We start from the raw sequence: 12819 nt of genomic DNA, 5'->3' as shown, positions 1-12819 counted from the left end.
TTAACGTTAGCCAACAGCAACGTCAAACATATACGATTGCACTGATCCAACATAACCCAGTTTTTGTTTTGTTTTGCCTGTGTAAAGACCAAAGTGAGCTGCTGTAAGGTGTCAAACATTCCCGAAAGTGCCGCCACCCCGCAATGAAAGTGTCACTTTCTCGTCAGACGTGTCCTAGATTGTTGCTGCGTGTTGTCATGCATTACACCCCCACCCCAGGTGCTCACGTCCACCTGTGATGCAAAGTGGGTCACTAGATGGAATACCTCCCTCAAGGCTTCTGGAGGTGGAGATGAACAGAGGTTGTTTTTTTTTTTATTGAAAACCTTACACGACTACGGCATCAATATCCATAATTGATTCTGCAGTATTAATACTGCAATGATGATATTAACTTTTAAAAAGATATCGTGACTGTGACACAATGATTCATTTGGAAGAAAACTATTTAGGACGAGAGGAACATTAACGATATTTTATGCTGTGGTATTGTTCCATGTGCCGATACTGTAACGTCACCAGCCGATGCGATGATATCACAATAGCTTATAAACGATGATGTCGCGATACAGCGATTAAATTGGAAGAAAACCACATTCGATGACTGAAGCAATATCGATGTTTCATGCTTTGAGTATATCAGACTATTTCAAAAAAATAACTTTCATGATATTTTATGCAGCGATACAACGATTACATTGGAAGAAAAACATAGGCTCATGGCAAAACTACTACTCTTAAGATAATTATTATTTGAAAATGTCAGATAATTCTAATTTTGGTAAGAAGCTCCAATCAGTGCAATGTTTCTCGTTGACTCTCGGGCAGCCGCAATTCAGAATGAATCCACAACTCCCAGCGGACACTCCTTCAAACTTTGCGCCATCGTTGTTCTTGGGGCAAGTCGGTGCGAGAATTCTATGGATTTCAGTCCGCGTCATTCCGTGGTTTTAGTTACTCAAAGGCTCAACCTGACATGTTTGAAAGGAATGCGCCCCGCGTCGCCTCCGGAACGCCAGGAATGTGACAGCTGCATTCCCGGAACGTTTCCTCCCAAAACAATGAGCACAGAAGACAAAAGTAAAGCTTCCTGTCGCAGCTGTTATGGAGAGAATATAAAAAGCTGTCGTTGTTGTTTTTTTTAAATTGGATGGCAAACAGGAAGTGAAAGGTCCTGACTCAGTCGTGGTTTTTTTCACAGCTGTGATGATGAAAAGTTGACTAAACATGGCGACGTTACTTAGTACACTTCAACTTCACATCTTCAAGGCATGAAAGCGCAGTCCCGTTTGCCCCAAATTGCTGCAATTTGAGTGCCTTTGAATGTAATTTGTGGATGTATTTTATTGAAACGTGTGATTATTATGCCAGTATCTCTTGTAACAAGTAAAATTAGCCTGTGACCCAAATGTATAATGTCACCACTTTGTCGCCTACAATACAAAGTGCTTTCACAAAAACAAAGCGTACACAAGCTGTATTTAAAACAAGCTCATAACTTTGCTTTAAGGTCACGAGATTAATGCTAACGCATAATGGGAAACTCCATAGATGGGCTAACGAATAGCATTGGAGTTGCGGTATTATAACCTTTTGCGCAACGGATATTTGAACGCAAACAGTGCCGGATCGCACGTAGAAAGATAACAACGATACTCGGGCATGCATTCTTTATCATCTGCGAAGAACGACAAATATCACTGCTGTACTGAGGAGCTGAGATGTGCAGCATATCTGCATGTTTGCATTATACTGCCCCCAGGTCGTCAAGGCACGGCGGACACCAGAAGATTGAAGAAATTGAAGAAAATGTTGTAAAACTGATACGTTTCTTTACATTTTTAAAAATTATGTCATTGTTGTATGTCTTTTTTTTCTTCCTAAAGTTAAATTGCTAACTTACACAAGGAGCTAAATGGCTGTTAACAGGGCAAAGATCCCTGATTTTCTTTATTTTTTTTCTTCTTTTTTTCTTTACGCTAAAGCCCTTCATTGACGCCCACTGCCTCGTCCTCGTCAGAAACATCCTCCTGCCGCTTCATTCATTCCAGCATAATACTAAAATTACACGGAGGGTCATAGTTTCCACCGGAGTGTGTGTGGCGTGTGGATTTTGCGCGGTTTGGGCGGGTGACGCGGCCGCTTTCCAGGCCCGGTCGCCGGCCGGCCCTTCCCCAGTTGCAAAGACTTTCCAGGTGACTTTTTCACACTTTTTTTTGTTTTTGTTTTTCTCGATGATGCTACCCAGCTAGGACCGCCGACTTCCAGCGTATGGAAATCATACGCGTTTGCCATATTTCTTTCCACGCGTCTGCTTTTGTGCCGCTTTTTAAGCGATTTGCCGGCCGATCGCCCTCATGTGTCTTCAATTACGCCGTATCGCCGGGCAGCCAGCGAGCGATGTTTGGGTCTGTGTGTGTGCGTGTGCGTGTGTGTGAGTGAGTTTTGTTGCTAAGAATAGCGCCTTTGTACAGCCCAGAGAGGGGAATTAGCTGTAAGTGCTACAAGTGCTCTTGTAACCCCGCATTGATGCTGCCTGTGATAACGCCTCCGTCGGCCTTAAGGAATTCAGACTCTTGAAGAAAACTAGGCGATGTCCTCATTTCATTGCATAAAAAACCCCCCCCCAAAAAAAAACAGCAACTACTTTGCTGCCTCAGGCTGTGGTAGGAATCCAAAGCAAACGTAAAGAGAGCAAGACAATGTCCTAACTTTACAGTGCAAAAAATAAAATAAATCCCTTTCTTCGGGCTCAAACAGTTAATGGATAAAGACGAATCGTTTTATATTTTAGAGATTTCGATTAGGACGCAGTACTTTGCTGCCTTAATGGGTTCCTGTAGAAACCGAATGTAAACATGAAGCAAGCAAGGTAATGTTGCAAAAAAAAAAAAAAAATAAATAAATCATCTCTTTCCAGGCTGTCTTGAACAGGAAATTTATATAAGTGATGTTGGATTTTCGAGCTTTCGTGTAAGACCGAGTACGCTGCTGCCTCAATGGGTTGCGGTAGAAATCAAACGTGAAGTTGAAGTGAGCAAGGATAAGATACGATGACTTTTGTCCCTAGCTTTATTCGAGAAGGCTCAACCGTTTTGCAGCCTCGACGGGCTCCAGTAGAAATTGAAACGAAACTTGAAAGGAGGAAGGCAAGGTTCGAACTCTATTGCGGGAAAGAATAGTACTTTCTCGAAAGACCGAGTGAAAGTTACTTCAACGGACCGCTGTAGGAATTGAAAGAAGAAAGCAAAGCAATTTTCTTTCTCGAGGCCCCAAGTACTGTGTTGCTGTCTGTGGCTTATTATCCTTAATGAAGACTTTATTTTGCCTTTTCATTTCGCATTCACCTGCTAAACTGCTCTGTCCAAACACATTGCGCAGGCTTGTTTGTCCTCAGCCAAGTGCAATGTTGGCCTGAAACCTGGAGGAGTCGAAGGTTGATGTAAATGGTGAGGGTCAGCTATGCGGCCGAGACGTTTGTTCAGACATTTTGAAAGGGACGCGCTGTGTCTTGTGTCCACAATAGCCTCTGTGTGGCATATTCATTGGCACCAAGCGTCCAACGAAGCTCTTGAAAAGCCTTGAAATTGTCCAGAAAAATTCCATATGAGCGCCGTGTAAGTCTCCTCACACCTCTCCAAAAGTATCGAACGAACCTCATTAAACTGTCCAACAAAGTTACCCAAAATACCTCAAACTTCCCCACAACTCTGACAAATCAAGTATCCATCAAAGGTTCATACATTGCTGAGTGTTCTTGACATTTAACAGTTATTCCATATTTATTCATTCAAATCCAGCGTGGGAATAGAAGGCGACCTCTTGATGTTGAACATCAGAAATGCGTTGGGTGGGCGTCTATGGCAACAAGTAGCTTTTTGTGCGAGCTCCAGTGACGCACATAAAAAAATAAAATGCATAAACTCTGCTAGCGTAACATTTAGTGTGGGCCAAAACAAAGACTGGATTCCACTTTGGGGAAAAGGTCAAAGTGGTTCAATTGGACTGTTTGTTGGCAACTGCTTATAGTGCAGGCGTCTTGAGTGTGTCACTTTTGTGTCTGCCAGCAGGTGGCAGCATCATTGCAGCAGAGCTCCTCACACACACGTTGCACAGCCACAAACGAAAGACCTCACCAGCGTTTGGGCCACAAATAGCAACGACTTCAAGTGCTGCTATTTTGGGGGCATGAAAAAGTGTTTCTGATGCATTGACGCTCCTTCCTGCTTGACACGGACCGGCGACTAGCGGCTGCAAATTCCTTGTGTGTTTTTGAGAGGCTTTCTGGGAGGGTAGAGGACGCTGCTGCCTCAATGGGCTGCGATTGCAATCTGAAGTCGACTTAAAGCGAGTGAGATGAATTTATTTAATTTTTTTTTCTTTGCAGAAGAACACGTTTTAAAAAGTAATTTCTCATAGGACCAAATCTTACCAGGCTTGGCTGGAAATTGCAAAAGACAGAGGCGATGTCCCAACTGTATTGAAAGCACATTTCATTTTTATAGTTTCTGGGGGGGGGAAAAAACAAGGACTTTGCCACGTCAATGGGCTGCGGTAGAAATCCTAAGCCAAATTGAAGAGAGAGAGGCAATAGCCGAACTTTACTGTTCAAAAAAGAAACGACTACTAATAATAATAATAATTAAAAACTACATTCTAGTGGTCCCAAGGACTTGGCTGCCTCAACGGGCTGCGTTGGAAATCCAAAAACTTGAAATGAGCGACGTGATTTCTAGTTTCATGATGAGGAAAAGCTTTTTTTTTTCTTACTTTCCAGAAGGCTAAAATTATTTGCTGCCTCAACGGGCAGTGGTAGAAATTGAAACGTATTTACTGAAGAAAGTAATTCTTACTGGATAGAATGTTCCTTTGACTTCTACAATAGCCTGTTGAGGCAGCAAAGTAAACTCAAAGCCTGCGTGGCGATTTCCTAACGTCAGTACGAAAACCTTTTTTGTTGCTGCATCTACGGGCTGCGGTAGCAATAGAAAGTGCGAAAGGGGGCCTCAATAGGAGGGAGTGGAGCAATCCAAGCCCCCACGCCTCACAAATGACGGCTGCTCGCCTCGGGCTCGGGCTGACTCCACAACGGGGGGTGCTCACTGCAGCACTTGATTGTGCTGACTAACCCACTTCATGCAAGTCAATACGCTTCCACTTCCTCGCCGCCGCCGAACTGCTATCACGCACCTCGAAATTCACCCCCCAAGCCGGTTTCCTATAGCAGCGTGAGATTTGCTCGGCATGAAAAAATTCTCAAGGAGCCATGACTGGAAAGTCACAGGAAGTCAGCCGTTTTGATTTGAAGTCTGCTATTTTAGTGTCATTTAGGAAGTTTGATGACTCTTCATAAAACAAAGTAGTGGGCTCTATTTTGACACCAATTTCTTCCAGACACGATTACTCGACAGCGATCAATTAGGTGGGCTCCCTTCAGGCGCAGATCTGCTAAATGTCCGCATCCTGTCAGCCTCTTAGCGCTTTGACAGCTGGCCCCGATCGAGTGCTATTTCGGGAGCGCGACGTGTGGATGCTGTCACCCGCGTGTCGGCATCAATGTGGCCAACGCCGTTCTCGCGTCTGGAACATTCGACTTGGATGTCATGCTTTTTAAAAAATTCTTTTCTTTCTTTTTTCTTTTTTTTTTTAAATTGGAAATCAATATTTTTTCCCCAAGGGTCAAAACCCAGTTACATTGATATTCTGATAAGTCAAATGTATTAAATCATTCTAAATAATAATATTTTATATATAATTATTTTTATTGTGTTAGCCTAATAGTAATAATAATATAGTTGTGAAAGTCATATTTGAAGGTTTTTGGAAAACAAGAAACAACAATTTTTCTTTATTAACTTAGGCCATTATGCTATGAGGCTAGTTTATCATTTATCTACTTTTATTTCTGTACAGAAATATACTATTGTTGAAGTAAAATGAATTAATAATTGAAAACATTTGTTTCATCTTTTTTTAAGAAAAAAATAAATTGCATTGAAATTGAATTCTATACCGTAAATATTGGTCTTATTGATTTTATTATGAATGTATTTTTAAACATTTTAGTAAAAAGATTGTCGAAATCTCATACTGTCTATCTTTTGTTTTTGTTGTGTGCCTATATTAAAATTCTATAATAATATTAGTACTTTTTTTATATAGCTATATTTCTAAATATATAGAAAATGTACTGTATATAAATTCATTAAATTGAAATATCACATTATTTACAAATGCACTTTTCCAGTGCATTGTCACAATGAAAAACTAAAAATATGTAAATCTGATAAAATCTTTATTATAAATATATTTCCAAGTTAATGAAAAATAGAACATTCGTTTTTTTGTCTTCCAAAATGCCACCATTTAACATTTAAAATATGAACTGGATGTATTTTTCTTGTGCGTTTACGTTTTTTTTTCTCTCTCTCTCTCTCTCTGTTTTAGGACTTGCACACCATCTACTGCCACCTCTACCACATGGATGTCCTCTCACACCTCAGGGAGCACCAGCTAAGGTCCGCCGTGCTAACACACAATGCTAACGATAGCCGCTAAATCAGGGTTGGACAAAGTGTGGCCCACGGGGCATCTACGGCGCACTCCGCTCTTTAATCCCGCTTACCCCCCTCCAGGCATTTACATTAGCAAGAGTCCTGGAATATTTGTTGCATGAATTTAGCTGTTTTTTTTCTTCTAAAATTGGATAATTACATGTTTTTTCTCTATTTTTATTCATTTATTGAATTGCATAATGTAATTCATTGTCAATAAAAAAAACAATATTAGTCATATCAACAATTTAACAAATAGATTTAACCATTTATTAAATGTAATTTAGTAAATAATTAGTCCAAAGTAAATTAATAAACAGTAAAATGAACAAATGTGAATGAATTGTTACTTTATTATTAAAATAAACACACCTTAATGCATAGCAATTCTGACTATATTCCTAAAATGTGTGAATTAAAATATATTCATTTGCTTAGTCATTGTCGATTTAGTTCATTTTAAAAAAATAAACATTCAAATACAAACATCTGTAAAATTAAACATTTTACGTGAAATACATTCTGTTCTTAAATAATTGGTTACTGGGCTCCTGTCCTCTTTAAAAATCAAATGTGGGCCTTCAAGCACAAAAGTTTGCACACCCCCGCGCTAGATGCAAGTTGTTGCCTGTTTGTAGGTGAGTCACATGGCAAACAGGTTTTCAAACATGTGGCTAAAGTATGCCCGACATGTCCGGAATGTTCCCTTAGTTGCTTCGAGTCAGGTGACGGCAATTAAAAATGATAAGCAATAACTTCTGAACATCCCCGAAGGCGTGAATGGGATCCAAACTGTGACTTAAAAAAACAAAACAAAGATAATTCGTAAAACCGTGCCCCTCACTTGAACGTGTGTTTTGGTTGTTTCCTCCCTCAGGTCCATGTGCACCTCAGCCAGGTACGAGAGACACGAGGCCAACCACATCCTCTTCTAGTGAGTACACTCGGAACACTCCGGAATAGACAAAAAAGGAGGCTGGTGGAGGCCCATATACCAGCTAATGGAAGTGAAAATCCTCTGTTCCAGGATCAAACTGGATCCATCATAAAGCTTTTTAACTGCACAGGCAGAATTTTGAAGTCGCATTAGTGGGGGGGGCTAAACCACCCCATGCTTTCTAAACCTAGCGACACCCCTGTTTCAAACTAAGATTAGGGTTTTATTTTAGGGTTCAAACACGGGTTAGGGTTTCAAAGTAGAGTTTCAAGACGGGGTTAATGTTTTTAAATTTGGTTTTCAAACAAGGTTTGGGGGGGGGGGGGGGGGGGGTTACAATCAAGGTTTAAGCCTATTTTATGATTTCAAAGTGGGGTTGTAAACTAGAGAAAACAATTAAAGCAGTCAGTCTTCTTCTTTCGTAAAAAAGAACTTCACCAAGGTTGTTTTCGTCTCGTTCTTCTTCTGCAGTCCCGACAGCATCGCCAGCTGTTGGTACATCTTGCTGTCTGGGTCCGTCTTTGTCAAGGAGCACATGTACCTGGCCAGGTGCTGGTAAGTGTACATCAACATTCAACATGCGCGCACGCACGCACACACACAAGCTTATAACAAGGTGAAGAGGCATGGAAATGACCACAGTGTATCACATCGACACACAACTATGTTAACAATGTGTGTGTGTGTCTGTGTGTGTGTGTGTCGCGCGCGCTTGTTTTTCCGCTGCCATCTATTGTGATGAACGGGGATTCCCAGACTGTGGTACGCACAACCCCGGGGGGTGTATTACCTTAAATATTAAAAAAGAAATCACACAATAAAAAGGTCAAATTTGACCATTTCCAAAACATTTACCTCAATTCATTTTGAATTTATTGTAAAGAAAAAACCCTCACAAAATATATGTGATAATAGTAAAAAATTATTATGTACTATTTTCAAAACCATGGTCCCTAAAATACCCACCACACAATGAATATTTTGTTCAATTACAATTACAAAATATAATTGATCTAAAAATACACCCCACAGATTTAATTCAATAAAATTTTAACAATTTAAAAATTGTACCCAAAATTGGCAAATAAAAAAAAAATTAGGGTACTCCCCCAATGCCCATAACCCCACCCAAAATGTAATTCATTAAAATATGAAACAATTAAAATGTATGTAAGAAAGCACAATAACCAAAAACACAATAAATAGCAAATTACAATTTCTTAAAAAAAAGTACCAGTCCGTTTTCTAGTGCAACATAAAATCAGTGTAACTGATTTCCAATGTGCGTAGTCAGTGAAGCTCGCATGAGCTCCACATACACGGTGAGCGTGCGTGTGCGCGTGCCTAGCCCATAAATGTATGGGAGAGGTTTTTGGAAATGCAAAATGACCGGAGGCTGTGTGTTGGTTAGTGGTCACAGCAGGGGGTGTTGGAGCAGGTCAAAGTGTATTGTGTGTGTGTGTGTGTGTGTGCATAGTGCGCGTGCGGAATGTGTAGACTTGGGCGGAACAGTGGCTGGCCATGTGTTCCTGTGCAGCCTGCCCGCCTGGAGCCCGCCAGCACATCCCAGGCAGGAAATGAGCAACACGCACGCACGCAAACACGCACGCACGCAAAGGCAGCCGACAGACAGAGCAGTATCAAGCGGGAGACAGCACACACGTACACGCACACACTCCTCCCTCTGGAACTTTTTGGCGGAGTAACTTTGGGTCCCTTTTTTCCGCCTTCGTGGATAACATGCTGGATTTCCGTTCACTTCTTCCCTGGAATCCCGACAAGCGGACCTGTAAAATTCCCGGTTAGTGAGTTTCAAGCTTTCTCTTTACCGCCGTTTCCTTATCCCCCCACCCCCTCCCACCTTGAGGTGTTTCAAAACGCTCTCTTTCTACTTTTCCTGGCGTGTTTCGTCTTGTGCTTCTGGAAAGGACAGAAATGTTCATGTTTAGGTCCCAAACCCCCCACAAACACACCTATAAGTCAAATATAAGTATACAAATTACAATGATGGCATTCCCAAATTTGGGAATGTTCTTTGTTTCAAGTGAAACATTAACAACACGGTTAATAAGTGTTACAAAAAAATGGGAACGTCACGTTTTGCAAATGACTCATAAAGTTATTGCGTGTGTGTCCATCCTTTGTTTCTGTTGCCTTTCCGCTTGGTCCTGGTAACTATGGAAACGGGGGTTATCAAATGGACCCGCAGCTCTGTTTGGATTGAGCTGTTGACCCCGCCCCCCCCTACATAGAATGCTGTCTACACTTTTACAGATGAATCCAGTTTTGACATTTGAACCGTGCTTGAGGCCAACTTGACACCCGAAGTCTAGTTTGTTTGACTATTGTGAGTGTTGACTAGAAATAATCGAAAGTCAAAAAAGTCCATTTAGATCTTCAATCAACCAACCCTGTCTTTAGGTAAAAAAACAACAACAAAAAAACTGTACCACAGGCACATGTAGGTGTTGTCATATGACTGTAAAGATGTTATTCCTTGCCAGTTATTCACACACAAATGATAACTGCTGCTGTGCCTAATAGAAATGAACAAGTGGAGTCCGAATAATCCAGAGTCAAAAATGTACCGTGTGCTTGGTTACACAATGGGGGAAAATAAGGCAACGTACATGTCATTTAATTAATACAATCGCCCCAGTCGGCAGTCATTCACGACAACCACCACCTTACACAATAGAAATGAGCAGGACGACGAGAAATAATCCACACTCAAAAAGTCCACAACGCACTCAATCACACACGTTCACATATAGTTGTATAATGACTGGAGAGGAATGGCTACATTTTGGTTATGGACGATAACCACCACCTTGCACAATAGAAATCAACAGGACGTCTTGAAATCATCCACATCGCACCTTGGACCGTAGAAATCAACAAATTGACAAGAAATAATCCACATTTAAATGACAATATCGACGACGAGCTCAATCCCACACACCCTCACCTACTAAATCTCAATGACTAAAATCCGATAATTCCTTGCCAGTTATTCACAACCGCCACCATGTACAATAGAAGTGAGCAAGACTTTCTCAACGTAATCCACAGAGTTTAAAAAAAAAAAAAAAAAGTCTACGGCACAAGCACAGAGAACTTTGAAAGACTTTTATTGTCGCTCTCATCCAAACTATTTGACATCCTCAATAGTTGTCTTTCTTCTGAACATGGTTGCAGTCTGTTTCTGTCTGTGTGTGTGTGTGTGTGGCATTGGTTTCCTTACCGCCTGTCACAGTTTATTGCCCCGTGGCACCGCAGCTGTCAGTGGACCTGTCTGGAACCCCCCTCCCCCTTGCAACCACCTCTCCCCAACCCACCTGCAACCCTCCCCCACAGTCAGACACTTGTTTCTTAAGAGCAAGGCTGAAAGATGGGTGGCGGCACAGAAAATCATCACCTGCTGAAATCCAGCATTTTCCATGCTTTTTTTTCCCCCTGCCAAGGCTAAGTGCTTTGAGGACAATATATATATGTTTATGGACTAGAAAAGTCAGGTTGTAGTTGGAACTGTTATGTTAAGTGTTTTTTTTGTTTTGTTTGATTGACTGAAAAGGTTGTCAAAGATGTGGACTTTGTATCAACAACCACCATTACCAGACTGGTAAACTTCGAAGACATGATGGATTAGGATTGGTGTCCTCTTGTTGGGTTCTGTCTGACTGCTCTTGACAGCTGGTTCTATGAAACCATTCGGTGAAAAAGAAACAGCAAAAACAAATATCTGTCCTTTGTTTCAGTTTCGGGAGCTATGAGCGGCTTGGGTTTTAAAGCGTGTCGTCAAGCTTTGCCGCAATGCTCAGTCCACACGCAGTGCCAAGTGCCAGCGTCGACCATCTGTCTGGTGTACGAGGTTCAAATTTGGTAGCAATTGAGCAAAATCTGTTGGGAGTCTGTCTTTGAAGGACCCTTGGAAATGATCAAAGTGTCCCTCAAATGGCCGCTTCAAACCAAAAATGGCAGACTTCCTTTGTCTTTTAAGGTGTGGCTTAACCTTTTTTTGTGGATCTACTCCCCTACCAAATTTCATGTTGTCAGTGAAACTAGCTTTGGGTGGTGAATTCTCAAAAAGATTTGTTTTTATATGGCAAGTCATCAAATGACCAAAACTAAAACATCTCTCTGTTTAGCGTCATCCATCCATCTAGTGTACAAGTTTCAAATTTGGTAGCAATCGCACAAAATCTCTAGGACAAGTTTGTGTATTACCCCTGGAAATGGCAACTTGGAAAATGCAAACTTTTTTTGTCTTTTCAGAGACACTTTTGTGGGTCTACTCATGATCAACATACCAAATTTGATGTTACTAAGCAAAACTGGCTTTGTGGGCTGAATTTTCAAAAAAAAAAATTCAGCTTCTTCAAAATAATGCAACGAGTCATTTTTTTTTTTTTTGCACTGGTTTCAGTAGCTGTAGTATGAGGGTTTTGTGTTTTATGGTGAATCATCAAATTTTGCCACCATGTGCCACCAACACATAATGACAAAATCCCAAATGGTTTGCAATTTTGTCTCGTGTGTGAGGGTCAAAATAGGGAGCAAGTGGGACAAAATCTCTAGGATGAGTTTGTTTTTGAAGCACCCCTGGAAAAATGAGCCAAATATGATTGATTCAAACCAAAATGGCAGACTTCCTGGGTCTTTTCAGGCTTGGCTTCTTGACATTTTTTTTGTGGGTCTACTCACGACAGACATGTCTACCAAATTTCATGTTTCTTGGTCAAACTAGCTTCGGGGCTGGATTTTCCCCAAAATATTTCATTCATAAAGCCTGGCCGTTATGCTCTACCCACTCGCAATGACGAATACTAAAAATTCTTGCAATTTAGCATCATCTATCCATCCCGTATACAAAATTTGTAAGTAATCGGAGAAAGTCTCGAGGACGAGTTTGCTCAAATCTGTCACTCGCCTGGCCGACAAGCTCTGTAAACTCTGAAAGTCTCGCCTCACTGGAGAGCGCAGACATCTGTCACCAGCCGGCCTGACCTCCAGGAGGAGGGGCTCGCCGACAAGTCCCGAGTCCAGCGAGACCGCAGGCGTCGCTGGGTAGCGTCCGCGCCGCTCCTGGGTGGTCACCATAACGTGTAGTGGAGGGGTTCCTACACGGGTGCTTGAGTTTGAATGCGGATCGCATCAGTTGCAAGGGTAAGACGAGACCTTCAGGTGGCCTCGGGAATGTTCACGCTCAGGGGGCATTTCTCAAATACCATACTTGACGAAAAGGTCTCCTGATTGACTGGAAACACAACTCAGTTTTGGGTTACACCGGTTCGACTCCCTGCATAGAGATTAAGCAAAACAAAAAAT

At 41.5% G+C, this 12819-nt stretch overlaps 1 protein-coding gene across 10 annotated transcripts in view; it reads left to right on the top strand.

Annotated features, from left to right (window-relative positions):
- Positions 1 to 12819, top strand: part of rapgef6 (Rap guanine nucleotide exchange factor (GEF) 6) — a 67735-nt gene that overhangs the window by 3608 nt on the left and 51308 nt on the right. For 9 of the 10 annotated variants that reach the window (XM_061752479.1, XM_061752482.1, XM_061752481.1 and 6 more), the window contains exons 2-4: positions 6448 to 6518; positions 7432 to 7488; positions 7963 to 8046. In XM_061752479.1, the coding sequence (XP_061608463.1) occupies positions 6448 to 6518; positions 7432 to 7488; positions 7963 to 8046 (212 nt within the window). Of the gene's footprint in view, positions 1 to 6447; positions 6519 to 7431; positions 7489 to 7962; positions 8047 to 9101; positions 9293 to 12819 lie in introns of those variants that run through there. The other variant, XM_061752488.1, reaches the window with a different exon arrangement.

The sequence above is a fragment of the Phyllopteryx taeniolatus genome, chromosome 17 (genome assembly GCF_024500385.1).
Source record: "Phyllopteryx taeniolatus isolate TA_2022b chromosome 17, UOR_Ptae_1.2, whole genome shotgun sequence".
Taxonomy (NCBI): domain Eukaryota; kingdom Metazoa; phylum Chordata; class Actinopteri; order Syngnathiformes; family Syngnathidae; genus Phyllopteryx; species Phyllopteryx taeniolatus.
This window is presented reverse-complemented; position numbering and strand designations above follow the sequence as displayed.